At 37.9% G+C, this 27,255-nt stretch overlaps 2 protein-coding genes across 2 annotated transcripts; one reads left to right on the top strand and one right to left on the bottom strand.

The window, feature by feature from the left end:
* Positions 1–786: 786 nt before the first annotated feature.
* LOC131554015 (angiopoietin-related protein 3-like) lies at positions 787–6,073 on the bottom strand. Its single transcript, XM_058799024.1, has 7 exons — positions 5,547–6,073; positions 3,556–3,666; positions 2,839–2,950; positions 2,642–2,755; positions 2,403–2,498; positions 1,563–1,832; positions 787–1,379 (listed from the first exon to the last, which is right to left on the bottom strand). The coding sequence occupies exons 1-7, from the start codon at positions 6,024–6,026 to the stop codon at positions 1,216–1,218; spliced, it is 1,347 nt and encodes a 448-aa protein (XP_058655007.1). The 5' UTR covers positions 6,027–6,073; the 3' UTR covers positions 787–1,215.
* A 10,261-nt stretch (positions 6,074–16,334) lies between these two features.
* LOC131525119 (KN motif and ankyrin repeat domain-containing protein 4-like) lies at positions 16,335–25,779 on the top strand. The gene is given in 11 exon segments (XM_058752499.1): positions 16,335–16,445; positions 17,129–17,198; positions 17,322–18,253; positions 18,255–18,831; positions 19,276–19,357; positions 19,537–19,869; positions 19,976–20,060; positions 20,934–21,153; positions 22,690–22,832; positions 22,983–23,183; positions 25,444–25,779. Coding segments are annotated over 10 exon segments (2,712 nt in total). The 5' UTR covers positions 16,335–16,445; positions 17,129–17,170; the 3' UTR covers positions 25,555–25,779.
* The last annotated feature ends 1,476 nt before the right edge of the window (positions 25,780–27,255 follow it).

The following is a 27,255-nucleotide window of genomic DNA, read 5'->3' as shown; positions in this document are numbered from 1 at the left end:
AATCTTGCTACTCAAGCTGTGTATGAACATTTTTTATATATATTTATTCTTTTCCATTTTCCATTTACTTGTACTTTTACTTTCAATACTTAAGTACGTTTAAGGTTTAAAAAATACTTAAGTACAAAAAATATTACATACTTTAAGACTTTTATTCAAGTGATATTCTAAATGGTGACTTCAAGTCATTTTCTGGTAAGATATCTGTACTTTTACTTAAGTATGGCTTTCAGGTACTTTATACACCACTGCACACTGATATACATGCTAGAGAATATACACAACAAAAGATTATATATGTTTGGTCACATGGTTGAAACAGAAGTAGGTTTTTCTTGTAGTGATAATTATTCATTGTATTTACACATATTAGCTCCGTTATAATCATAAATATCAATTAATTACAGCTCCCTATGGTGTGTGTATATGACAATTACAGCCTTGCTATATGAGAAAAAGGAAAGCCTCAGGAAAATATGATTTCCCTCATAGTAGTCCTTTTAAATGATAAAAATAATCATTTATCATTTTGTAAATATTTCTGTGGCCCAAATGGCACCAATTTGCGTGTAGAGTTAACACAGCTGTACTGTATCTACTTTTTTTTACTGAGCTTTAATTAAAAATGGCTGCGATTATTGGCAGTGCTCAGCAGAGGGCGATACTGCATCAGCTATGAACATCATTGCTATTGCTCTCTCTCTCTCTCTCTCTCTCTCTTTTTTTTTTTTACCATTTATTACATAAGATGTTAGAAATTCAGCAAATGAAAAGCCATCTGATCATTTTAAACACGTGTTTAAATTAAATATAATTTAGAATTCAATGTAACGTTTCATAATTCATTAACAACATAATGGATACAAATATATATGTATTGGAAGTAGTGCAAAGACAGCAAAAGCCATACAACTGTGCATATGACATCTTGAGGTCAATGTGACTCATTTAAACACATGCTGAAAGTGGCTCTCAGAAGGTTAAATGAGAGGTTTCCTGGTTGGACTCATTACAATGTAATTAAGATGACTGGTGGAGAAACTGAATCATGTGTAAATGTCCCATTTTTACTTTTTTTAACTGCATCATATTGATAGGTTCATACTCAACAATGGGAACTTTGTCATGTCCATTAAACAGTTACTTTGTGAAAACCAAGATGCAATTGTTCAGCATGAATGCAATCATACTGTGCATCTGCTCATACTTTTGATATTAAGGGGTTTGTGGCTTTGTGAGATGACTAATGGAGATTTTCGAGGCCTTGAAGATGGTGGTTCCCCTGCCAGGTTTCCAGTGGGTTCCCTTTTTACGAGGTCTGCTCTGAATACACTTGCCATTCAGGTTAATGTCGCCGCAAATGCTGAACCACCACCCACCTAAAGAAAACAGCAGCAGTCGTGGAGAGAAAACTAATTTAGTTTGCAATTTCCAAGCACACTATTATTCAAAAGCACTGGGATTACCTCAAAAATAGGTATTTTCAACAAAGTCGCTATACTTGATGTATTGGTTTTGCACAAAAACACTCAATGAAAAGATCTGCTCACGATCGCATGTACCTGTGTAGTCTTGAGCACAGTTTGAATCACGGTTTCCATCGTTGTGGTCTTTAGTGGAGAACCTGAAGCCAGTGTGTTCATCCAGATCAGAGCTGGACTCTCCGGTCTGTAGCCTCAGATGGATGGTGTAGTTGAAGGCAGCGTCCTCAAGGATATACTGATAAAGCATGAAATGCTTCTCTTTCCTCCAGTCTTCAATCTGGATGTGCAGGAGCGAGTGTCCCTGATGGGCAACAGCATAGATCTTCTTGAGCCCCAGCCAGAACTCACCTACAAAACACAGACATCTGAGACATCCAGCTCTCTGTATTATAGTATTATAAATCACTTAATATTATGGTATTCTGAATTTTAATTTCACAAGATTACATCATTTAAATAAAAAATCTCATGGGTTATTATTATTTTTATTATTTAATATCATAAAATATATACTTTTTAAAAAATAATTATTTGCAGGGAACACAGAAACCGAGTAATTTATTAACAGTGCTACCAGAATTTAAGTAAATGAACTCTGTAAATTTCACTCCTACTGTGAAATAAGGTTGTGACCACATGCGTGACCAGTTACTATATTCTTCAGTAAGTATTCTGAAAGTTTTTATGCCAGGATGTCTCATGAGAACAGATTGGGACAAGGAAGGCAACATTATAAAAGAGGAATGCTGGTCAAATTGGACAAACTGTGAAATTATGTAGTAAAAAGTGATACTAAAAGTAGGGCGTTAAGATTCAGACTTCTCAACACCAATCACAGAGCGCTCCATTGTACTCCACTCTATAATCACAGACTGAACACATTCAGTTTATGAGCACAACATTCTTGATTTAACTCACTGCTGAAGTCCCCAAATCCATCCTCATACTTCTCCCAGGACTGGTTGAAGTCCACAGAGCCCTCATGTCTGTGCTGGATGACAGTGAACACTCCCTCTGTGGATGACAGAGGACAATACCACAAAGAGACTGTCATCATAAAGTTTAATGAGAATCTCTTTTCTGTGGAAGCAAATCACTTCTGGCTGTTTCCAGAAATCAGAGATCTGAGAAAGAAAAAGAAAATGCCTTATCCTTACCCTCAGTGAATTCACATTTCACAAGAAACGGTTGTGAATCGTGAGGTTTAATGGCATACAGGCCGCTGGATTTCTGTCCTTGGCTGAAGACCTCGCCGCAGTCTTTTGGAAGATCTAAAACACAACCTGACATGTGGGTCTACAATTGAACAGGTGCAATAACATTTTTCAAAGCAAACCATTCCTGCACCCCATACCGCTTGAGAAGCTCCCATCCGATGTGAAGTATGGTAGATATCCTGAGAGGCTGTTGCTTTGGTGCTTCCTGTCCAAATTTTCAGCAGTTTCCTGGATATGTGCAGAGTTGAGCTAGATAGAAATTTAAAACATAGAAATATTCAAGCTCAAAAAAAAAAAAAAAAAATCATTAGGAGGTTTCCAAATCCCATACAGTATCTGGCTCAGGTTCCTCTTTCACTGCAGGTCTATGGGGTATTTTAGTTTATTTTAATGTCTGCTGGGTGCAAAGTACCATCACTTAACTAAGTAACACCACGCTTATCAACAAGCCAGGTGATTTAAAATATCATTTTCTGTCATGATAACTCTCTCTCTAGTTTAGCATGGTAATATACATGGCAATGTTAATGTGTTTGGTCTTGGTGGAATAAATCTGCTATACTGCTGCTGAGGCAGAGCATTGCCGTAGCAGATCTATGCAGGTGGAGCTGGGGAAGGTGGAGGGTTTCTGAAGCATGCTGCAGCTGCTACAGCAAGCTCTGGCAGAGTATTTGAATGTTGAGCAGCAAGCTCATTGGCTGCTGATGTGAAAGAAACCAATCACATGCGCCATGTGATAATGATGTCATTATGTCAGATTGAGTTTGGCCTATCGGACTGCGCCATCTAGAGTTTCATGCCAGAATTCTGTATTTATTGTTTTGGATAAGAAAAATGGTATCTTAATAATGTACTTTATTTTCCAGGCCCTTGATTTTGGTCCTTTGGTTGTTGAGCTGCTCACTCTGTTCACTCACAGCCTTCAGCAGATCAGCGATGCTCTTTTCTTGGGTCAGGATTATCTCCTAATAGACAACAACAACAACAACAACATCTCAGCATCTTGTAAACCTGAGCATGGCATAGACAATTAGAGATCACATCTGCTAGAGTCCCAGATGTTTTCCCTGCTGTCTTGGGGTCTTTTGTCAAACATAATTGTGAACCTGACATAGAGTTATATGCCATTCATAACTGAAATGAGAATTCAATTTGTACTCAGGTGGCAAACAGGACATTACAAATCAAATTTACAGAGGTGGACAGTAGTGAGGCATTATAAATTTACTCAAGTAAATTTAAAAAGTATCTGTAGTTTATCAGAATGTTTTTCTGTGGAAAAACTTCACTACATTCCGAAGCATAATGTCATACTTTTTACTGCACTACATTTCATAAATAAAAGTTGTTGTTAGTTTTACCTTTAATACTTGAGTACAAGAAAGTACTACATGTTTAATGTTCTTAAATCTTTGAATTACTTTTACTTGAGTAAAAGAAAGTAATAGATTTCTAATGTAATTAAGTATTAAATGATATTTAATAAGAAATGTAGTGCAGTAAAAAGTACAATATTATGCTTTAGAATGTTGTGAAGTAAAGTTTTCTAAAGAAAAACACTCTGATAAAGTACTCACACTTGAAAAGTACTTTTACAGCAGAGTAAAAATACTTCACTACTGTCTGCCTCTGCAAATTTAAAAGTAGGATTAAAATGGAAATTTAAAAAGAGAAAATTAATAAGGAAGTATTATTAAAACGGGAAACTATTTTAAGAAATTAAAAGAAAAACAAACAAAGAGATGGGATTAAAATGGAAAATTAAAATTAGGAAATTATATTAAGAAATCAATTTAAATTAAATCAAATAAAGAGGTAGAATTCAAGTGGAATGAATTAATATATGAATAATAAAAGGCATTGTCCTATGTACTGTTAATATAAAGGAATTATGCATTGCACTGAGTTTTAGGGTTAAAAGGAAATGAACTAAACGGAAAATGCTACTGGCAGAAAAATTACCAGTACCTTCATTTTACAAATTTATTCCAAATGCATAAATCTACTGTAAATGCCACATACTAAAATATTAAAATATGTATAATTTATATACATTTCACTATATAAATTATTGTTTGTACCATTGGAAGAAAGCACATTTCCTATAAGACTCTAATTCAGTTAAAACTTTGGGAATAACTTTCATTGTTGAATATTTATGTCTTTATTGAATATTTATATTTATTATATTATTGAACTTTTTAACCTTCCGACTTTTCAAAATTGAACTCTTCGAAACTGAGCTAACCTATAATCAATAGATTTTGTCAATACTATAATATATATGTGTGTGTATATATATATATATATATATATATATATATATATATATATTTTTTTTTTTTAAATAACATTATCTGAAAGCAAAATGTGGAAAATAAAAGGAAAAAAATAAAAATTTGATGGCTGTGCTAATTTGACACTGCTTACCTTAATTTAGAGAAATATTTCCATCCAGATTTAAAAAAAATATATATACACATTGATATAAATAAATAAATAAAATAATAATAAAATATAGTGTTGTAAATATGAATGTTTTTTTTTTCTAAAACTTGGACTAAAGAAATTTCTCTCTCATGTTGAACTCTTCCCTGCCTCTTCAAATTTCAATTTAACATGTGGCCAACACGTGGCTGATTCAGTTCCAATTCACTTCAAAATTCAAAGTTCAAAATTCAAATTCATCATAATTTGAAAAAGAGTCAGTATTTAAAGAGTCAACCCTGGAACGTGAATAAATGACCTACATATAAATCATCTAGCTTGGTTACATTTGAGAATATTCATAAAGGATTTTCTGTTTATATCAAAGACATCCAAAACTTTACTGATCCGATCTTACCTTGAGCGTGGAGATTTCAGCCACCTGCTCAGCTGAGAGCAAACTCTGGGACAGACCGCTTAACTTCTCCTCCAAACCACCCACCTGCCTCCTCAGATGCTTCCTCTCTTTTATGATATCTTCCACTTTGGAGTTGATCTGCAGTGACAGACTCTTTATTTCCTCATTATTTTCCTTTAAGATCACAGTGGTCTTCTTCAGTTCCTCCTCCTCCTCCTTGATCTCACTGGCTAGCACAGAAAGTTGGTAGAAGGATTTGTCAAAGATATTGAGCTTTTGGAAAATATCATTGATTTGATTCTTGGTATTCTGCACAAAGTCCCTCAGGCTATGGCCCAGCTGTAGGAGGCCGTTTGCCAAAAGCCGAACTTCATCCAGAGCAGCAAAGCGTAAGCGGCTCTCTGTCTGTTCAGGAAAGGTGGGTTCTGTAGGGAAGGAACGAGCTGACGCCAGAAGGAGCAACAGCACAAGCAGGTTCATGGTTGCTTCTTTAGACTAAGACTGCTATGGTCTTCACAGCTCTTAGAGTGAGAAGCCCACAGTTTTGAACTTCTTTTATAGGCCTCCTCATGTTAATCATTAAGCAGTGTGACGGTGACCTGATATAGACTTTTATAAATCCCAGCGCTCAAGTAAGTAAATGCGCAAATACCACAACATTTCAGTTATATTCACTGCTCACAACATCATGCAACATACAGTTTTAGGATCTGTCAAAAGGATCTGTGAAGATAATGGTTAATAAGATTGACCATGATAAAGAAAAAGAATTTCCATTTCCATGTTCATGTTCAGTTTAATGACTCTCATGTGGTGTAACCATGAAGTAAAATGTATATTTTCCTCACATTTGAATACTTATAAAAATAAATAAAAATAAAGTGTGTTTCATTAAAATTTTACAATATTACAAATATTAAATACATGAATATTTTTTTTTAATAAAATGTTTTAGTATTAAGTATTTTTTATAAATAGCATTAATTTATCATTCATAAATATTATCAAAGTTTTATTATTAAAGTAAACCCCATGACATTTTATAATCTGAACTAAACTTGTTTTATTATAAAAAGGTCAAATTATTTGATATGTTACAAGACCTTGACCTCCGTTGCACCTCATGACTTTTGAATTGGGTGATTGTTTTTCAAATGTTAATAAGCAGTTTTCCAGAAAATTTATATTTATGCATTTGGGAGACACTTTTGTCCAAAGCGACTTACATTGCATTTACATGTAAAAAAAATAAAAAAATAAAAGGTATATATATATATATATATATATATATTGTATATATATATCAACTTAGATAATTAATGCTGTTCAGATAAAATAACTCAACTTGTATTAACTCAACTTGTTAGTTTTAATTAACTCTCAATTTTAAGGCAATCAGGTTACTTATTTTAAGTTAAACAAAAAGTAACAGTACTGCAGGAAAGCACAGTACATTTGGGCTCTGTGGCCTACCATTTTAAATATATATTTAGAATTCCTTTCATAGTATTTTAAATAGGTCAGGATGGATCATATTTGACTTTATGTGTGACTGTTTGTGAGCTAGTATTGATTCAGGAGAATGACCTGAGGTTCCCGAATTGTTTTGACAAGATGGAGGGAAAAGTAAAGATATTTGCAGCCATAAAAGTCTCTTGTATAATGTTAGTATACCACACGCTATGGAAATGTGCTTAAGGCAGACAGTAATTTGAATACTTGGCTGGCTTGGATTTGACGGTATAACAGATTGGCATTCCACAAAATGGGAAATTGCGAAACAGTTCCAGAATTTCCTAAAATAGTGAGCCTTAGGATCAGTTCACACAGAATGCTTTTTTTGCAATGCTTTGTGCTTTTTGCACAAAATTGTATTCCCTTGTTTCCTTGTAAATGGTTACTTTAATATTGCCCAAATAATTTAAACTAATTTAAATTTTAAAGTAAAATGTAAAGAAAATGTACAAATTAAAATTTGTATAGCGACTTTTCAACCAAAAATGAATATAACTGTTCTAAATATCAGCCAAATTAATAATTGTAGAGGCACACTTTTTAAAAAAAAGTTCAGCTTTGGACATGCAACACAACTAATGAAAATCAGTTTCAAAGTAGCAGACCAATCTGAAACTCTGCCAGCATGAGTACATGTTCATTCAAATCATGTCAGAAAGATCGTATTTACAAGTTTAACAGACATGGACATCATGGACTCTGAACTCTCTTTAAGCCGTGAGTTTCAATGAGAAAACATGTCAGATGCACTGGATGGATGCCTTGGATGCAGTGATGGTAAGTTTGCTGGAATTAATAGACTTTTTTTGCAAAACACAATAACAATAAAATAATAATACTTATATACACTATATTCATCAGCACCTTCATACATTTAAATTAAAAACACTGATGTTTTATTCATCTTTTTTTTTGTAGAATTTTTTAAATTGCCAAAAGATAATTCATCATCTTTGCTTCAACCAAAGTGACTTGAACGCAACTGATATGCGAATTACGACTTTCGCAAATACAAACTTCCCAGGAGGACTTGAACACACCATAACACTTGCACTGCATCTGAAATCAAATACTTCCCTAATATATAGTATGCAAAAAACAGTATGAAAATAGTAGTGTGTCCGAATTCATAGTATTCGAAAAACTTTTCGAATAATTGCTTATTCCGACGAGATTCTAAGGTGTGCGTTTGATGGACATTTTATCCCATGAGGCCACAGCAGAGGATTTATGATGTAGTATGTCCAAATTTAATTCATATTCATACTATATAGAACATACTTCATTAATTTATTAACTATGTCTGAATTTAAACTTTATTTTAGTAAGTTCAAATCCAAATTTTGTACCAACTCAGTATGCAGTTTTAGGCTGAGTTCAGAATAGCACACTAGCATACTAACATTAAGTCTGAGCAATATAATACTAATGCTTGCTGTAGCAAATACCAGTAATAAAGAGCTATTCAATAATAATAAGGAAAGGAAAGTAGCGTGCACTAGATTTGATGTGCTGTGGTCACTGTGATAAAATAACCCTCTGTTTACCAATGACAGCTACTTTGATTTTGAAAATCAAAAAAGACCAAGGTTGCCCAAGACTGTGTGTGTGTGTGTGTGTGTGCGTGTGTGTGTAATGTGTGTGTTTGTGTGTGTGTTAGGCTACGGCTGCTAATATCATCAGTTCTGACTTCATAGCTCTCCAGCGTCCTACTAAAACCAAAACTAACCATTAGCTAAAACTATACCACTGTCGTTTGCCACATGGCAGTGAGACTATTTCCTATTTTCCTGAAAGATCATTCTGTTTCCCTCTGCCTTCTATTTTAGCAGAGACCGGGACGACGATACCTCTGAACTTTTCATCATAGTCAAAGTTTTTCAACCGGCTCAAAAGCCAGTGAGAGAGCCAAACAAAACACACACGATTATATAAGGGCCGATGGCTACAACTTCGTACAACCATACAACCGACCTTCACAACCTGAGGGCTAAAAATAAAAATTTGTGAAATCAGTTCTGATGAACTCAAAGCAGAATTCCAACAAACGTAAATCAAAAAGCTTTGGGTCATCTCCAGTTAAAGGTTAACTTGCATAAGGATGACACAGTAAAAACAACAACAACCTGACCTCATCCCAGATTCTGTCCAACACAGGGAATGCGTGTCTGAAGGGCTGTATAAGGAGACTGTATATAAGGGCTGTATAAGCTGAACACATTAGTGTGTGTATCACCTATCATATGTTTGTTGTTTAAGATTTGGATTAAAGCTTGAATTAATAATTTCTCATGGACCAGCAATCAATCTTTATGTTCATACCTATAGTTTGCGGTTTGTATGGTTTCAACAAGGATTGATAAAGCCATATTTGCTTCCTAATGTTTTTGTTACGAATGGGTTTACTGAATAGCCTACACACTATAGCCTTGTATCACTGATGGTTCAACCTGTTTGTACATACAAGCAAGCAAAAATGCTCTAGTGTAAATATATCTGTGTTTATGAAAATTATGAAAAAAACTGAAATCACAAAATGACTACATTTTCTACACAGACTATAATGTGCTGTATGTTACTTCTAGTTTAGTGGGAATCTAAAATTGCAACCAATTACATCTAACCCTCAGGCATTAGCAAGTAAAATACCCATATAAGTGAAGAATTCATTGGCATAAGTAAATAAAAAATCAAACGACTTGGTGCTGAAGTGGAATTTTATTTTATTTATTTAGGGCTCTACAAATGTGCATTTATTTTCCTGTAGGCAAACCCACATAACTAATCTAATAAGCATTAAAGTCATAAGCAGTGAAGTGTTTTATATGCTAATATAGTTCACTCTCTCCTAGACACCATTTAAAACTGATTCCATTAAAATGAGTTTGCATAATTGAGATTCTGAAAACTGTAAAGGGCTGTACCAGTGCTATAAGTGCCAGAGACATTGTGGGACTTTGGGTTTAATTTTTTTTTTTAAATGGATTTTGCATTACACACTAACAGTGTTAAGCCTATCAAATAATGTTGCTGACAATGGCAACTGTTTACTGAGAAAGACAAACAGACAAAAGCAACTGGTGACCATTAGCCAAAGTAAAGTGGACTTGCATGTTTCTTTCATCACTGATAACTGTGGAAGTCTAGTTATGCACGCTTGTTCCCATCAGTCATGCAGGACCACCTCAGATGACTGAAGTCTTTCTGTTTGGTGGGTGTCACATGCAAGCAGAGCATTTTCATGTGGCTGCTTTAAAGAGAGTACACTGTTACGACTATGTTTCTGAACACACTTTACACTTTTAAAAAGTGCACATTATAATAATGTCCATTTTAAAGTTTTACTTTAAACTACGTTTTAAATCATTATATTGTAATAATCTTTTGTCATGCTTTATAGTACACTTATTTTGATGTGACGTGTACCTATACTTAATACTTAAATTATAATTTTAACTGTAGTTAAAAGTATAGTTCCCCTTCAGGAACTCGAGCTGCGTCGGAAAACACTATGGGAATGCTTTCAGCGAGACTACGCTCTGAATCACATGTATAATCAGTCCAATAGATGGGCGAGATGTCACGGGCAGGTAGCTTAAAAGCGCGTGCGGATACACACGGTCCGTGCGTGGTCTGCTTGGGAGAGAAGCACGCAGAATCGGCTCTCGAGGGAGAGCTTCCCTGCATATGCACTCGTGGGGTTTGCAGGTGGATCTGGTGGAGGGAATGGAGACGGGCGAGTCCCTATCTCCTTCCTCACCTGCCAGATCCAGCACCCGCTCTCTGGAATCAGAAGCCCGTTCTGCGGTTTCTTCCCCCCGGGGGAGCGGGCTTGGCACTCCACCTATCTTCCTCCGAGGAGGTTGATGTGGAGAGCGTCCAAGATTCGCCCCCTCAATCACCCCAGTATGAGGAGCTATTGGAGGTGGTTAATCGTGCGGTAGCCAAGTTAAACATCGATTGGCCCACCAAGAAACAGGTTGAACCGCAGAAAAGCAAGCACCTCCAAGCCTACCTTTCTTCCCCGACCTCCACACTGAGCTTACCAATATCGGGTTCTTCCCTTCGGCCTAGCACTCTCACCCCCGTACTTTCACGAAGTGTGTGGATGCTGCTCTGGCTCCTCAGCGACTCCAGGGCATCTGCATACTCAATTACATCAACGATTGGTTGACTTTAGCTCAATCAGAGCAGATGGCGGTTCAGCATTAAGATGTCGTTCTTGCTCATATGAAAGAGCTGGGGTTAAGACTAAACGCCAAGAAAAGTGTGCTTTCTCCATTACAGAGGACCACTTTTCTCGGCGTGGTGTGGGACTCAACCACGATGCAGGCACATCTGTCTCCTGCTCGGATCGAGTCGATCCTCACTGCAGTCACGAGAGTCAGAGAAGGCCGGTCACTTACTGTCAAACAGTTTCAGAAACTGTTGGGTCTGATGGCAGCTGCGTCCAACGTGATACCTTTTGGCCTGCTGTATATGAGACCCCTACAGTGGTGGCTCAAGACCAAGGGGTTCTCCCTGAGGGGAAACCTGCTTCGCATGATCAAGGTCACACGATGATGCCTACATTCCTTAGACATGTGGAAATAACCTTGGTTCTTGTCTCAGGGCCCTGTGCTGGGAGCTCCTTGTCGCCACGTAATGCTAGCGACAGACGCGTCCCTCACCGTTTGGGGAGCAGTCATGAGTGGCCACCCTGCCCGTGGTCGCCATCTCACGTGGCACATCATCTGCCTGGAGATGCTGGCCGTGTTTCAGGCACTGAAACACTTTCTCCCGGACCTAATAGATCGCCATGTGTTGGTGCGCACCGACAACACAGCGCTGGTCTTTTATATCAACCACCAGGGAGATCTGCGTTCGTGCCCCTTGTACAAGCTTGCGCACCAGATCCTTGTGTGGTCCCAGGACAAACTCCTCTCGCTGAGAGCAGTGCATATTCCTGGGTATCTCAATATGGGAGCAAACATCCTGTCGATGCAGGGGCCGAGGCCCGGGGAATGGAGACTTCACCCCGAGACGGTGAAGCAGATATGGAGAGTTTTTGGCCAGGCTCAGGTGGACCTGTTTGTGACTCGAGGACATCACACTGTCCCCTCTGGTTCTCTCTGACTCATCCAACTCCACTGGGGCTCGATGCTATGGTACAGAGGCTTTGTCTGTACGCCTTTCCTCTGATTGCTCTGCTCCCAGGAGTTCTGGAGAGAGTGCACTGGTACGGGGTCTGTCTGCTGCTAGTAGCCCCATTCTGGCCGGACCGAGTATGGTTCTCGGACCTGATATCTCTCTTCGATGGCTCTCCATGGGAGATTCCCATCAGGAGGGATCTCCTCTCACAGGCGGATGGTACAATATTGCACCCCAGTCCGGAGTTGTGGAAGCTGTGGGTGTGGCCCCTGAGGAGGCACAACTCATAGCCTCTGGTCTCTCAACCGAGGTTCCTCCAATCCAGAGCTCCCTCTACGAGGAAACTGTACGCCTTGAAGTGGAAACTCTTCACTTCATGGTGCGGAGACCGGCCAGCTCGACCCAGTTAACTGTCCGATTGGTACAGTGCTGGAGTTCCTGCAGGCCCGATTCTCCGCAGGGTTAACCCACTCCACCCTGAAGGTCTACGTGGCGGCTATAGCGGCCTACCACGCCCGACTTGGTGGCCAGTCAGTGGGCAAGAACCCTCTAGTTAATACAATTATTGACCCCAAAAATATATATTATAAAAGAAAATAATAATAATAATAATATCCCTACTAGCTTGCTTCATTCCTAGAAGCTGACGCCGATTGCACCGCACGTGCTTTTAAGTTTCCTGGTCGCTACGTCACCCCGCCCATGACGTCTCGCCCATCTATTGGACTGATTACACATGTGATTCAGAGCATGGTCTCACAGAAGACGTTCCCATAGTGTTTTCCGACACAGCGTCTGGTTCCCTCGGGGAACCATGGTTACATACGTAACTTGGGACGTTTTATTCGATATATTAAAGTTAATATTTTTTAAATGTACTTAATTGCAGCTGTGTAACAATTGAGTATAACAAATGTATATTTACATTAAAGTATGCTTTAGTTTACTTTAGAAGTAATTATGAAATTACATAAAAATAACTGGGTTAAAACAATCTTACGTTCAACGAACTGTATTTCATATAAATTTAAACTATAATAAAGCTACATGTTCATTTAAATGTAACATACAATTTTGTCCAAAAATATTACATTTAATTTGCACTCTTTAAAGTATGTTATTTCCATAATATGTCATCTTTTTAAAAATAAGTGTGCTTCTTTTTCACAAGGGAAGCTAAAATGGAAAAAAGAGAGAATTCATTTTCAGCATTTTGAATAGTTGTAAAAGTAGTCAGCCTTTTCTGATTTCTATGTTCATTTACCATTGCCTTGTTGATGCTGTTGCTGAAAATCTCCAATAATATAATTAAAACGAAGACCAGAGGAGAAAGAAGATACATAAAGAATGAATGGCATGTCCTGAGAGAGCCTCAACCACTCTGTGCCCTATACTCATGAAAAGCCCTGCACTATTTCCATGATTATAATGGATGGTGAGCACTATGTTACAGTGGATTGAATTACACTTAAAGCGTGTGGGTGGTGGCTTTAGCCACATGTGCTCTGAGATTCTGAGGGGTTACACTAGGGTCCACTTTCACCCAGTTTCATGCGGGGCTAGTTTTGTGAGTGCCCCAGACTGTACTAGTAAACTCATGCCCCCTGCCATCTCATGGATCCTGTTTTGAGAAACATCCCTCAGATGCAGTTATGCACAAAGTCCCGCCCCCCTCTCAGCTGTTCAGCCCGCCCTCTTACTTTGATTGGAGGAATAATGCAGATTGCCTCCCACCCAGTGACTCTGATTGGGTGGGGGGCGGAGTCATGAAAGGCCAGAGTACCCACAACCCGCCTCCTGTTCCACACACAATAACACTGCTTATGTTTTGCAAGAATTTTACATTGGCATTGCTTGAATGTCTTTTGTCTGCCTTCCCCTCTGAAGCCTCTCAGAAGAAGGAGAAAAGTGAAGAGGTGAACAGGCTAAACTCCAGCACAGAGAGGACACAATGGCAGAATTGTGATATTTAAGGTAAGATACAGCCCTAAAATATCAAATTTAGTGTGAATATTTAGAAAAAAAACAACTCATGAGAGAAGTAATGTCAAAGGGCTTGAGCAAATCTCTAAGGATATATTTAATCTCTGGGTGCCCAGGCATTTACTTTTTCCTACTATATAAGAATATTGCAAAAAAAAGTGATTTAGTGTAATCTGGGTATGTCATTTTACTTCCATATGATACGTCATTTGTTTATTTTGGACAAACAAATTTTCAGGAAGTCCATGTTTTGGGTGTCTAAAATGAGATTCAAAGACTTTCCTCTGATGTAATGACTGTGTCACTTAAACAATAGAGAGCTGTCCTGAACTACTCAGTTTGTGTGACAGGAGCCAATGAACAGGAGGTTTCAAATGGTGACTTTAGTAGACTCTTTTTGAATGTTTCTCAGGCACCAAGTGCTCAATGTTTCACATGTGTTTGATTATACAGTGAGTCAGAATTTACTTTGCTGCACACATGTCTTCTCATGTAACTGGTGCGTGCACATATTGCTGTTGGCAGAGAGCCAAGATTGTCGGCATGGTCCAAATACTGTGGACATGGAAAAAATCCCACAGAGGAAGAGATGGAACAACACTCTAAGGATAAGAACGTGTAAATGCATAGATAGATAGATAGATAGATAGATAGATAGATAGATAGATAGATAGATAGATAGATAGATAGATAGATAGATAGATAGATAGATAGATAGATAGATAGATAGATAGATAGATAGATAGATAGATAGATAGATAGATAGATAGATAGATAGATAGATAGATAGATAGATAGAAGAACAAGCGTCTCTTTTCTCACAGTAGTCATTCTGAAAAGTCCAGTAGACTCTCCACCACACCCTCTCTCCATAAAGTGAAAGGGTGATGGGGGTCATAGATCAGGAGAACCAATCTTTGGCTTTAGTCCTCCAGCCAGCTCCAAACAGAGGAGAAAGAATGAGGATCTGAGCCAAGGAAACCACACCACTTACAGGGCCAAACAGGAAGAGTGAAATGTCTGTCTATTGTGTGTGTTAAAAATGTGAGTGAGTGAGAACGTGTGCAGGACCAGCAGTCTGTTTTATGTGACAGTGAATCAGGTCTACTTGAGCTGTTAAATGTGCATGTCAAAACAAAGCTAGCATGACATATGGTATTCAGAGATAAAAGAGAGAACAGATTGTGTCATCTGACACATTTTATTGATAGCACAATTAGGGAAGATATGAAAAGACTCAGAAACAACACAGTCATTTAAAATTATGCATTGTGCAACAAAATTTCCTTGTATATGACTGAACTCAAATTCAAATATAAGTAAAAAAAGACTTCCAGTTGTAGCAGACTAGTTTGCTCCTCTCGCAAATGTTTGTTCCTCTCAAGTTTCCAGTTTGGTCTTTTTTTCCATCCTCCAAGCCTGACCTAAAACCTGAAATTGTCCACGCCGTTCAGAGTACACAGTGTTTCAAATTTTGTTCTTACAGCGGTAGCAGTTTTTAAGTTGTCAAGAGTTTCAATCCAATTTGTGGTGTAAGGAAGAATGCAGCGGAGAGAAATACATTTAATGAGAGGAGGGATTTTTTTTCCTTAGTGCTGCAAAAAAGAAAAGGGAACAATAATCATTACTGTGAAATGGAGTGTGCCTTACTCAGTGAAAACAGACTACAATGTGAAAGTGACCAAATAAATTCTAAATCTACTACAATGTCTGAATTAAGACTTCGTATTAAAGTTGTCTATAGAAGCAATTAACAGCACTCATAATGTTTTAGTATTTATATTACAGCTACTAGTGGTGTAAATTAATTTTCAGCATTAGGACAGAAATATACTCTACAAGTACTCAAGGGGGCTTAAACATCAAATTCAGTGCCATTACACTGCATGTGTCACTTTCAGGCAGCTAGTTCTAAACATGAGTGTAAAACTGAGTGTAGAAGACAGTTTAAAGCCAACTTAGTATCCCTCACAATAAACGCGACATATCAAGTTTATGTAGCTGTTAATATTTGTTTTCACATACTTGTGTAGAGTACGTTTCAGGCCTTACTATGTCACCATATGAGAGAAGTTGTCATGTCAGTCTATATATGTCTGTGAGTAAATGTGCATTTACTTGTTTATGTTAAACATGTGCCCTACCAACACTGTTTAGGTGTACCTACAAAACAAGGGTGTCCAATCCTGCTCCTGGAGGGCCACTTTCCTGCAGAGTTTACCTCCAACCCACCTGTCTGGAAGTTTCTAGTGACCCTGAAGACCAGTTTAGGTGTGTTTAATTAGGGCTAGAGCTAAACTCTACTAGAAGTTGGATTAGATACCCTCTTGTTCAGTGGCTATTTATGGACCTTCAGGATACAGGAAACATTTGTCAGGATATTTTCTATAAGTGTGTTTCGAACAAGAATCTTGCAACCCCATTTCCTATCAGCATAAGACTATATCAGCAATGCATTTTTTGTCTGGCAGTGCCCATACATCTAAATTGTTATATCAGTACTTTAAGATCAGCCTACCTTAGCATAGCCAGGTTCTGAGGTATGTCATAACCAAAAAAGGTCAGCCCCCATTTGTGTGTTTGTCTGGCTGATCTCTACTGATAGAGTAGAACTGTAGAACATACAGGTATGAAAGAAGGGCTGCTGCAATTTTTGCTGCCGTGTGTATGCGAGCTAGTGGAAGTGTTTGGTCCCAACTATTTGTGTGTTTACTGCATAGCTCACATTGTTTGGGCTGTGGCTGCTTCTGTGGTGCCTTGAAAGTGCTGCGTGGTCAAAGAGAGATAGAGAGAGAGAGAGAGAGAGATGAGGAGGGATAGAGAGAAAAAGAATAAAGAGTCTGGCTCTGTAAATCTGCAAAATAATCATGCACAAACTACTTTGATCTCAACTTGTGTTCACAGCATGATTCTGTTTCACTTAACACTTAACAGCAACGTGTTTTTGTCCTCAGATGGCAGGAGACAAACTAAAAACCACATTAAGCTGAAAACTTATGCTAAGAACAATGGAAACCAAAAAAGGTATGAATCACACAGTTTTGTTTAGGAACATGTGGTACTGCAGTTCCAGTGGTCTAAATACATTTGGATTGTTTTGCATATTGTGCATCACTTCTGCAACTCACCCTTGTGTTTTTCTTTTAGAGAACGGCATCTCTCCAAAAGAGAATGGGAGCCAAAGAAGACCACCCTCCTATTCTGTAGAGACGCCCTATGGATTCCATCTGGACCTGGACTTTCTCAAGTATGTCGATGACATTGAGAAGGGTAACACCATTAGGAGGGTGCCAATGCAGAGAAGGCAAAGAGAACGAAATAATGGCATCCTGTCACGTAACTTAAGCCTTCCGGGTTATGGATGCAGAGCTACAGAGTGGAACTCAGTCAGCACTTTATGGCCCAAAACCAAACTAGGAGACTCTCAACAACATTTTGAATTTCGATCTAGTGACAGTGTGTCTGCTGGCTATGTCAGGAGGGGAGAACCCATCTACAAGTCCTTCACATCTGCAGAGATGGAGGCTTTTGATGAACAGCCCTTAGGATGTTACGTCAGGCCAAATCTCTTGAGAGCCTCCAGTTTACCCTTGACTGTTTTACTGAGAAAGCGCTCCGAGTCAACCGAGGACCCAACCAGCCCCAGCAGCCCCAAGGAATATCTAATGCGAGAAAACGGCTCCTCTGAAGATGTATTCCATGCTTCTGACAGCAGGACAGGTAGAGCAAACGGGACCCTCCAGCGGCTCACTGCAGCTCTTGAACGAGTTGGGGAATTGGAAGAGGAGATCAGAGTCATTCCTGAGCTCAAGGCACAGATATGTATTTTGCAGGAGGAGCAAGAGAGACTTTTACTCCAGTTACATTCCCAAAACAAAACCATCGGGCCACTGGATGTTCTTACTGCTCCTCTACACATAAATAACTGGGACACTCCTTCATTTGCCAGAGAAAATCAAGACAAAGCGAGTGATGACTGGATGAATCGAGAATATGACCGGCTAGAGGAAAATGTCAAGGCTTCTTCTGAACAAGTTGATGCAGTTGCAATGACTTCAGCTACTGAAAGAATCCTTCCAGAGATTGAAAGACGTAAGACAGTCTCGAGAAAGAGATCTCTTGGATAATGGAGACAAAACTAAGTCTCTCACTGAAACTCTCCAGAGGAAAGTTGTTTTGCTGGAACAGAAACTTCATGAACTGGAGGTAGAGCTGGACAAGACCAGAGCCTTGATGAAGCAGCAAGTAGAGGAGAGTCTTCACAAGGATGATAAGATCAAGCAGTTGACCGTACAGCTTGAAATGGGCTGCACACTGGCCAAGGTGATTTCATCTGAGAGCTCCTTAATAAGTACACAAAGTCTTGAACCTGTGGTTGAACTGCAGGAAAGTGGGCAAAAGATGCCAACAGAGGAGGGAACCGCTCCTCAAGTTCTGGATCAACCTCCAGTATCACATGCAGACATGGAGCACCATGTGAAAAGATTACAAGAGCTCCTTCAGGAGCAGTGGGAATGCCTTTGCAAAGACGACTCATCAGGGAAAATGTCTTCAGATCACTTGCCTCCACGTGCCTGCACTATTCAAGAGCAGTTATCAACTTTAGTCACCCTTCTTACCTTCTATGTATTTCCTACTGGTGATGTTTCACAACCAGGTATGACTCTGCACGCAATTGCACCTTTAGGGGTACAACAGCTCATCACTGAGGTACCCTCAAAGGGTACTAATATGCACCCTTTATGGCAGGGGTCTCCAACCCTACTAATGGAGAGCTACTGTCCTGCAAATTTCAGCAATCAAATCAAATTTCCAATCAAACACACCTGATCCAGCTAATCAAGGTTTTCAGGGCTACTCGATAATTACAGACAGGTGTGTTGGAGCAGGGTTGGAACTGAAGTCTGCAGGACGTTAGCTCTCCAGGAGCAGGGTTGGAGATACCTCCCTGCTTTATGAGTTGGTAAACTAAAATGTTTATTTTTTGAGGGTACTGTCCAAGTGACAAGCTATTCTACAAGTGCTATTTCTTTTACTGACATTGTATGATGTATGATGGTTTGTGTATGATGGTTTTTGTGGCTTTTCTGTGAATTGCAAGACTATAAAATGATGGAAATACTTCCTGAAGTAGGAGAGAACCCCAAGACAGAAAATCTGAAGACAATCAGCATAAGAGACAGGTAAATATCACCACTATGGGCAATTTTATATTAAACCGTACTAATGGTCTTGGAATAGAAAGTTTTTTTTTTTTTTCTTTTTTTTTGTATAGTCATACACAATGACTTCAGACTAATCCACTAAAATAGTGACTTCAGATTCAGAATACTAATACTCTTTGACCTTCAACATTCTGAAGTGGGAGCATGGAGACAGAGGGAATAAGTAATGCTATCAAACTACAAGAGCACGCAGAAGTGAATGTTGGCCTCAAGAAGAATACGACTAAAGAAGAAGGCAAATTATGGACCACATGGACAACAGATTCCACCGCACAAACACACAAAAGTAAAAATGCAGAATTCAGTCCAAAAGAAGATGCCATAGATGTAGAGACCACAAAACAAGAATATCCGCACAAGCAAACAAGTCAGGCAAGAGCTCTAGAGGATCAAACAGAGGAAGAGAGGAAGGATTGCATTTCTTTGAGCTTGGACTCAGATCAGAAATCCCAGGCAATGAAGCAAAACAGGTGAGACGATTTCATCTTTAGGTTTCTTTTAAATTTTAAACTTTTAAATTCTTACATTTCTTGTACATTTTAAACACTAATGGAAACCACCTGTTTTTTCCCCCAGGGAAGCTGTTGATAAAGATTTCATAGAGGCATGTTATTTCCTGAGAGACCACATGGATAAAGTGTCAGAACCTGATGATGAAATGGTAATACTCAACTTAACTAGTTTATATGTAATATTCCCTTCTTGCCTGTTTTAGGCAGTGGTGTGTACTAGTTTGAAGCTAGTAACCAAAATGTTGCTGGTCCAATCCCTGCAGGGAATAAGACATGAACCATCACCAATGAACCTTTGAGCAAGACACACAGATTTACTAAACAGAGCAAATTAGCATGAGACCGGAATCCCATAAAAGTGTCGACAGGAGTGTAAAGTTCTGCAAGTGATTTACTGACATTGAGCAAATTAAAGAACATAGACACAGCAAGATTATTTCCATAACGACTGGTGGAATCTACCAAAGAGCAGTGCAAATTGAAAAAAAAAAAAAAAATAGCCATTTCAAACACAGAATGGGTTAAACATTCTTTTTAGGGCATTACTTAATGGCACAAAGACAGTAAATTGACTAGCGCAAACCTTAGTAAATTATGTTACATGATTCATTTAAATACTCTCCTCCCATAAACTTTACTTCTGAAAAAGAAACTCCTACAAATGCATATGCAACAAGGTCAGAAGTAAAAAACAAAACTCTGTCCATGCCTTTTTGTTGCCAATTTTTCAGTGCCATTAGTAAATCCTGACAGCATGTTTTAAGGCAAAAATAGGGTTTGCACTGGTGCTAAAGCTTTGAGTAAATCTGGCCCTTAATCTCAGGTACTGCCAGGCAGATTGTCCTTGTAGTAAGTGTACTGTTAGTTGCTGTACTTTGGAGAAAAGCACCTGCCAAATTACTATTTACTTCCTATGCCAAGTTTGACAGATAACGAGTTACCACAGTTCCAAGCAGAGGAAAAGGAACCTGTTGTTCTGTTGAGTGGTAACTCCACGATTGGTTTCCTTTGCTGATTTGCAGAGCCAGGCTCTCACTGTGATGTTCCAGCAGTGGTTTCACATCTCTGCTGAGGAGGGAGCATGTGCTGACACTGTTGCTGTGTATCTCAACGAGGTTAACTCACAAACACCTACAGTCCTTCAGTTCCTGGTCAACATGGCGGATGATAATGGGAACACTGCCTTGCATTATAGCGTGTCGCATTGTAACTTCAGCATCGTTAAGCTCCTTTTAGACACAGGTCAGTGATAACATAATTGTTTTGTTTCATTTCCTCTTATTTTTAACTGCTCAAAAAGAAATGTTTTAAAACTGGTCTTTAATTATGGTGTGGGAAATTACATTATAAAGTATTTGATTTCTTTGAAGCTAATGAAAGCAAAACACATACATCAATGGAAAGAGTAACATTCATGTTTCTCGCTGTGATTGCAATCTATAACTATTCCAAAACCTAGGTAAAGTGGCGTTCTACCTAGACAGCATTTTATACCTTCATTTAAAGGGTTAGTTCACCCAAAAATGAAAATTCTGTCATTAATTACTCTCCCTCATACCCTCAATCCGAGAGCTTTCTGATCCTTCATAGACAGCAATGGAACTGACACATTCAAGGCCCAGAAAGGTAGTAGGACATCATTAAAATAGTCCATGTGACATCCATGACATGAACTAAGAGAGATGGTCGTTCTAAATCAGAACGCCAGCTCCTGCATCAGCAGCACCACATGTATGCATCACGATCGCCTCATGAATGCGAGTGGAAAAGACTGACACGGAAGAGAAGAAATTGTTGTATAAAGTGGTTATTTTAGTTTTCTTCGCACACAAAAAGTATTCTCGTAGCTTCATGAGATTACAGTTGTAATATCAACTTTATTCAGCAATTTCTTCTCTTCCGTGATGTTAATGAAGTCCTTACTACATTTATGGGCCTTGAATATCTCAGTTGCGTTGCCGTCTATGCAGGGTCAGAAAGCTCTCGGATTTCATCAAAAATATCTTCATTTGTGTTCTGAAGATGAACACAGGTTTGGTGTGAGTAATTAATGACAGTGTTTAAATTTTTGGGTGAACTAACCCTTTAAATTAGTACTGACAAGTATTAATCGAGTGGTGCAGGAATGTGTCATAAACCCCATTTTTTGCAATTCCATCGGCCTGAAGACAATGTATTTTTTTTAAGTTTTTTTTTTTTTTTTTTTAGTTAAATGCCTGAAATAAGGTCCGTGGTTAACAAAAGCGCAAATGTTTTCATGTTTTATTCTATGACATAAAATATTTCAGTAACACCCCCATTTTTAAAGCTTTTAACACCTCTTGAAAAAGTTGGTTGCTAACAAGTGGTTAAATGGAGCTACAGAAGTACTCAAACTTTCCAACTCATCTTGGACAATGGATTGTTTGTGTGTGCTTTTTATGCTTTGCATATAGCATGGTTAGCTTAGCATCAAATTCTTAATAGATCAGTTGTCATTTGTGTCTCTTTTCTGCTTCTTGCGAGTACTGCTATATTTTTAGTGTGGCGCACATGTTGCTGCCTAAGTAGAGCGTTCCAAATCTGTCACTTGTGGAGTTCCATTTAATTTTGGATGCTGCCTTAGAAGGTGGTAGACAGGATGGCAGCTCACTAGGGCTCGAAAAAGAGCTATTTTGTCCAAATACAGCTTTCTTTGAACATTGACCTTGAGTTTGCCCTGCTTCAGGTTTAATTTTTTAGCATCCTTTACATTTTCAGCGATTCAAAAAAAATGTGCTTGCTTTCCCTTAACCTTAGGTGTATGTGACGTGGACCTGAGAAACAAGTCTGGCTACACTGCTATCATGCTGGCCCCCTTGACAGGTGTAGAATCACCAGGAGACATGAAAGTGGTCCAGCAGCTGATGGAGCTTGGTGACGTCAACGCCTGTGTTGGCCAGGTGATGGGAGGCATCAGCCAATTGGCTCAGTGTACACTTTATATCAAAATGATTTGTTTGAAATGGACTGCTGATTTGCATAAGATCTGGCATGTTCTGTAATGTTTCAGAAGATGGATGTGTTTCTGTTCTAAACAAATGTGTCTTTAGGTGGGACAAACGGCTCTTCACTTGGCAGTAAGACATGGACGTGTCCCAGTGGTGCGTCTCCTGCTAGAACAGGGAGCGGATCCTGATGCCCAGGATCATGCAGGAACCACTCCGCTGATCAGCGCCTGTGATCGGGGACACGTCAGTATTGTGCGAATTTTGTTAGAGGAAGCGAACTGTGATGTCAATTTAAAAGACAAGGTAATTTCTTGCGCATGTTTGTCTAAACCTTAACAGAAAACACAAGCACCTAACCACATGTTCATCCAACAATATGAAGGATCACATTACAGCTCCAATAACACAAGATTTCTGTAGAGTTTAAAAGCAGAAATGTGCTTTTTGTTGAAAAGTTAAAAGAAATGTACAAAATATGGCCATGATTTAATGGGAATAAGGGAACAAATCAATAAAATGTGACCATGATTTAAGAAGCTGTGAGAACAAATTGGTAATTCGTGGCCACAATATCTTTTTTTTTTTTAAATGTCAACTGTTGGACTCAGTAGAAATGATATTAATTCTTCCTTTAAAAAAATAGGCAACATCCAGTCAAAAGGTACAAAGATTTGAATAATTTTATACAATAACTTAATTTATGGCTAAAATAAAATGGTTAAGAAAAATGACATTCGTTTTTTGAAATAGACAATTATTATATTATTATTTTTATTCTCCGGTTTTTTATAATGTTTTAATGTATTTTATATATTTTACATAATATTTTCACAAACCTTAGATCTTTACATTGTCAAATTACTTTTGACTTAATTATAGAATGTAAATAATAAGGCTGCTTCCATATTTTTAAACTGCACATGAATGCATAACAGTTTTTTGTAATAGAAGTGAGCTACATCAGGGTAATTACTAATATATGCACAGTAACAAAAAGTCATTAGAATTTTTTGTTGAAAAAAACAATGAAACTTTATGGGAGGAAGACAACAGCTCTCTAGACTGGAGTAAGTTCAGTGTGGGTTGAACGGCAACAGTGAGCTGTTTCTGTTGACAGTTGACCTGTAAAAAAGTGCCACCTGCTGGACACAATCCTGTCTGAACTCTGGAAATGGTCAGTTCATGTTAACATGATGTCAGCCTCACGCTCTTCACACAAACAACAACAGGAACTGACAGCCTCCAGTTTACAAATAACACTTACAAACCCTTATCACTTTCTGTGTTTGAGAAATCCTTGCTTGGCAGCTGAAATAATCCCTCTATGCGAGGGAATGAGAGAGAGAAAGAAAGCGAGAGAATGTGGATGCATGTAAGACAAAATGAAAGCTGTCAAGTCTGCTCCCCCACAGCTGAAACTAGAGCGTTAGTCAGGTCACATCTGTGTCACATTACAACTGAAGAGCTGCTCTGAGAACTAATAAATCCTTTGAAACACAGAGCAGGTGCTGTAAAGACTTCCTGCTATCTTTCAGATAGAAGCTTCCTGTTTAATGTCTACCTGTTCGATTCATATATACACATTACCTTTCAGAAATCTGGGAACAGTTCAATTGTTTTAATGTTTTGAATGAAGACTCTTATGCTCATCAAGGCTGCATTTATTTGATAAATAAACAAAAAAAAATTAATAATAATAATACTGTGAAATATTATTTCAATTTTAAATAAGCATTTTCTGAGTTAACATATTTTAAAATGTAATTTATTCCTATGATGGAAAGCTAAATTTTCAGCATCATTACTCCAGTCTTCAGTGTCACATGATCCTTCAGAAATCATTCTAATACGCTGATTTGCTGCTCAAGAAACATTTCTTATCAATGTAGTTTGTTGCATTTTCAAGATCATCACAATAGGTGTTTGAACTAAAAGAGATAAGATAAATAGCTTTTCTAAATGTATAAATTAAATACATATATATCCTTTTATTTTTACTCTTTTTGAAAACAGTTGTGCTGCTTAATATTTTTGTGGTAATTGTGACTCATTGAGAGTTCAGAAGAAGATAATTAATTTGAAATAAGTTTTTTGTAACAATATAAAAATTTTATCAATTTAATGCATCCTTGCTAAATAAAAGTTTACATTAAAGAAAAAAAGATCTTAGTGACTTTGAATAGTAATGTGTATATGTTTTTTTTTGTGCATATATACAGTAGTACATATATCATAGTATTTATTATGCATTTACAATTAAGATATTTCGATGTAAAATCACAAATTCCAATCTAAATGTTCACACTTTGTCAGTCACCTAGCAAAATATCAGCCTATCCAATTTATTTTCAAAATTGAAAATGGCGCAGATAAGAATTGAAAATGTCAGATTCACTGTCATACAAAGAAGAAAAAAACTGAACCACATTTAACACTGATGTGAATGTAGTCCCTGACTAACTTTTTAGCACTATGATAAAGACAGACTATATCCACATGCTGTTTAGATCTTTGTAGATGTCATGTTGTGTATCATATTCATGCATCTCTGTTTTGTCTCTAGGGCGGTCGCAGTGCAATATCTCTGGCGACACAGGCCTCTCACACAGAGATAGCAGACCTCCTGAAAGCCCACACAGAAAGCAAGAGCACAGACAAATGCAAGGTCTCTTAGAACAGAGCTTGGACATCTCAGTCATTTTCAATAATCATTCATGTACAGTTACTACTAAGAAGATCAGCAATAAAATGTCAATATTATAATTTAGTAGTCAAGAAGACAGTAGTTTGCTAATGTAAAGCTTGTCAATGTAAATATAACTGACGATAACAGCTAAATGTGTATCTTTCCTATAAATCCAAGTCAGATCAGAAAAAAAATAAAAAATTTTGTAACCAACCCAGTTTCATTCTGAGTCATCTTATGTCAATAAATTAAACTATTCTATAAGACTAGTCCAAATCCTTTGGGTGCTTGACTGTGTATTTTAAGATGAACACAATTTGCATATCCACTGAATGCCACACAAATCTTCTGACATCTTCAAAACAGCATGATTTGCTTATCTAGAGGATTCATTTCAGTACGGTAAATCATCTGAAGAGAATCCCTTACCACGGACATCTAAATACACATAAAGTCACTGTTGAAAAGGTAAACATACTAGTGGGTAAAAGCTGTTAATATAAAGTGTAATAAAGTAAACAACCCAGGGCAGACATGTAGCCTGATATATATATATATATATATTGTGCAACAGTGGCATTATTAAAAACCATTAAAACATTTTTTACCGTAGCAACATGATTCCTGAGGCGATCCAGCCAGACAGTGTCCTAGAATGGATGCCTCAACACCATATGTCTTGTTTGAGAAAAATAGTTTCTTAAATTAAACATAGGATTGAAGGAACGTAAAGATGTTACCGGCAGAGTTTTAAAGAAAGCTTCAATCCCAAATAGTCCCAACAAATAAGTCACACTTGCAGGTAAATAATAACAAGAATATGTGATCTGCATTAAACAGGATCTATTATGCCCCTTTTTACAAGATGTAATACAAGTCTCAGGTCCCCAGAATGTGTCTGTGAAGTTTCAGCTCAAAATACCCCATGCACATATAATTTATTACACCACGCTGAAAAATACCTTTTTTGAGTGGAAGCAAATCATGTATCTTTAAATGCAAATGAGCTGCTGCTCATTTCTAGAATGTTGCCTTTTCTAGAATAGGGCTGTGACTTTACAGTACATCTCGTGCCTCGGATACTCTACCAAAACAACACAACTGTTTGGTTTTGATGATCATTTCTGTCATGGTCACACTCACGCGACATTGCAGTTCTTTGTCATCGTGAAAGTTTATTATTTGTATGCATTTTATAGGTATGTAATTTGACTGTACTTAAGCATAAAAATATCATAATTGCAGATATTTAGGAAACTGTCACAGTGTTTAGTTGTTGTGTCCTAGACTGTCCACTTGATGGCACTCTCCACTTCCACTGTTACATGCTATGAACACAGTTTCCCATAGTCCTTTGCCCAGCATTCTCTGTACTGATTATCATCAGCTGTAGCTCATTTACTCATTAGCTCATCACTATTTATACCATGCTCACTTACTTTTGTTGCTGCAGTATTGGACCTGTTACTTTGTGTTTGTTACCCTGTCCTTGGATTACTTTTTGCCTGTTGCTTTGTTTTGGATTATTGTTTTGTACCACTATTAAAACTGCACCTGGATCTATTTTGTTCTTCCGGAGTCATTCCGTGACAGGAAACATGTTAAGTTCACATACTTCTCTGAAAAACAATCCTACAGCCAGTTAATTTACTCTGAAATGTGCGTTCGGTGTCACAATGTCTGTTTTTG

This window comes from Onychostoma macrolepis, chromosome 02 (genome assembly GCF_012432095.1).
Source record: "Onychostoma macrolepis isolate SWU-2019 chromosome 02, ASM1243209v1, whole genome shotgun sequence".
NCBI lineage: Eukaryota > Metazoa > Chordata > Actinopteri > Cypriniformes > Cyprinidae > Onychostoma > Onychostoma macrolepis.
This window is presented reverse-complemented; position numbering and strand designations above follow the sequence as displayed.

What these genes read in the sequence shown, in the direction of transcription:
- LOC131554015 (XM_058799024.1), bottom strand. Translation starts at nt 6,026, where the DNA reads ATGAACCTGCTTGTGCTGTTGCTCCTTCTGGCGTCAGCTCGTTCCTTC. An exon ending in CTGAAATCTCCACGCTCAAG is followed by an intron (nt 3,667 to 5,546) that starts GTAAGATCGGAT and finishes GTTGTCTATTAG; the next exon opens with GAGATAATCCTGACCCAAGA. An exon ending in TCAAGGGCCTGGAAAATAAA is followed by an intron (nt 2,951 to 3,555) that starts GTACATTATTAA and finishes ATTTCTATCTAG; the next exon opens with CTCAACTCTGCACATATCCA.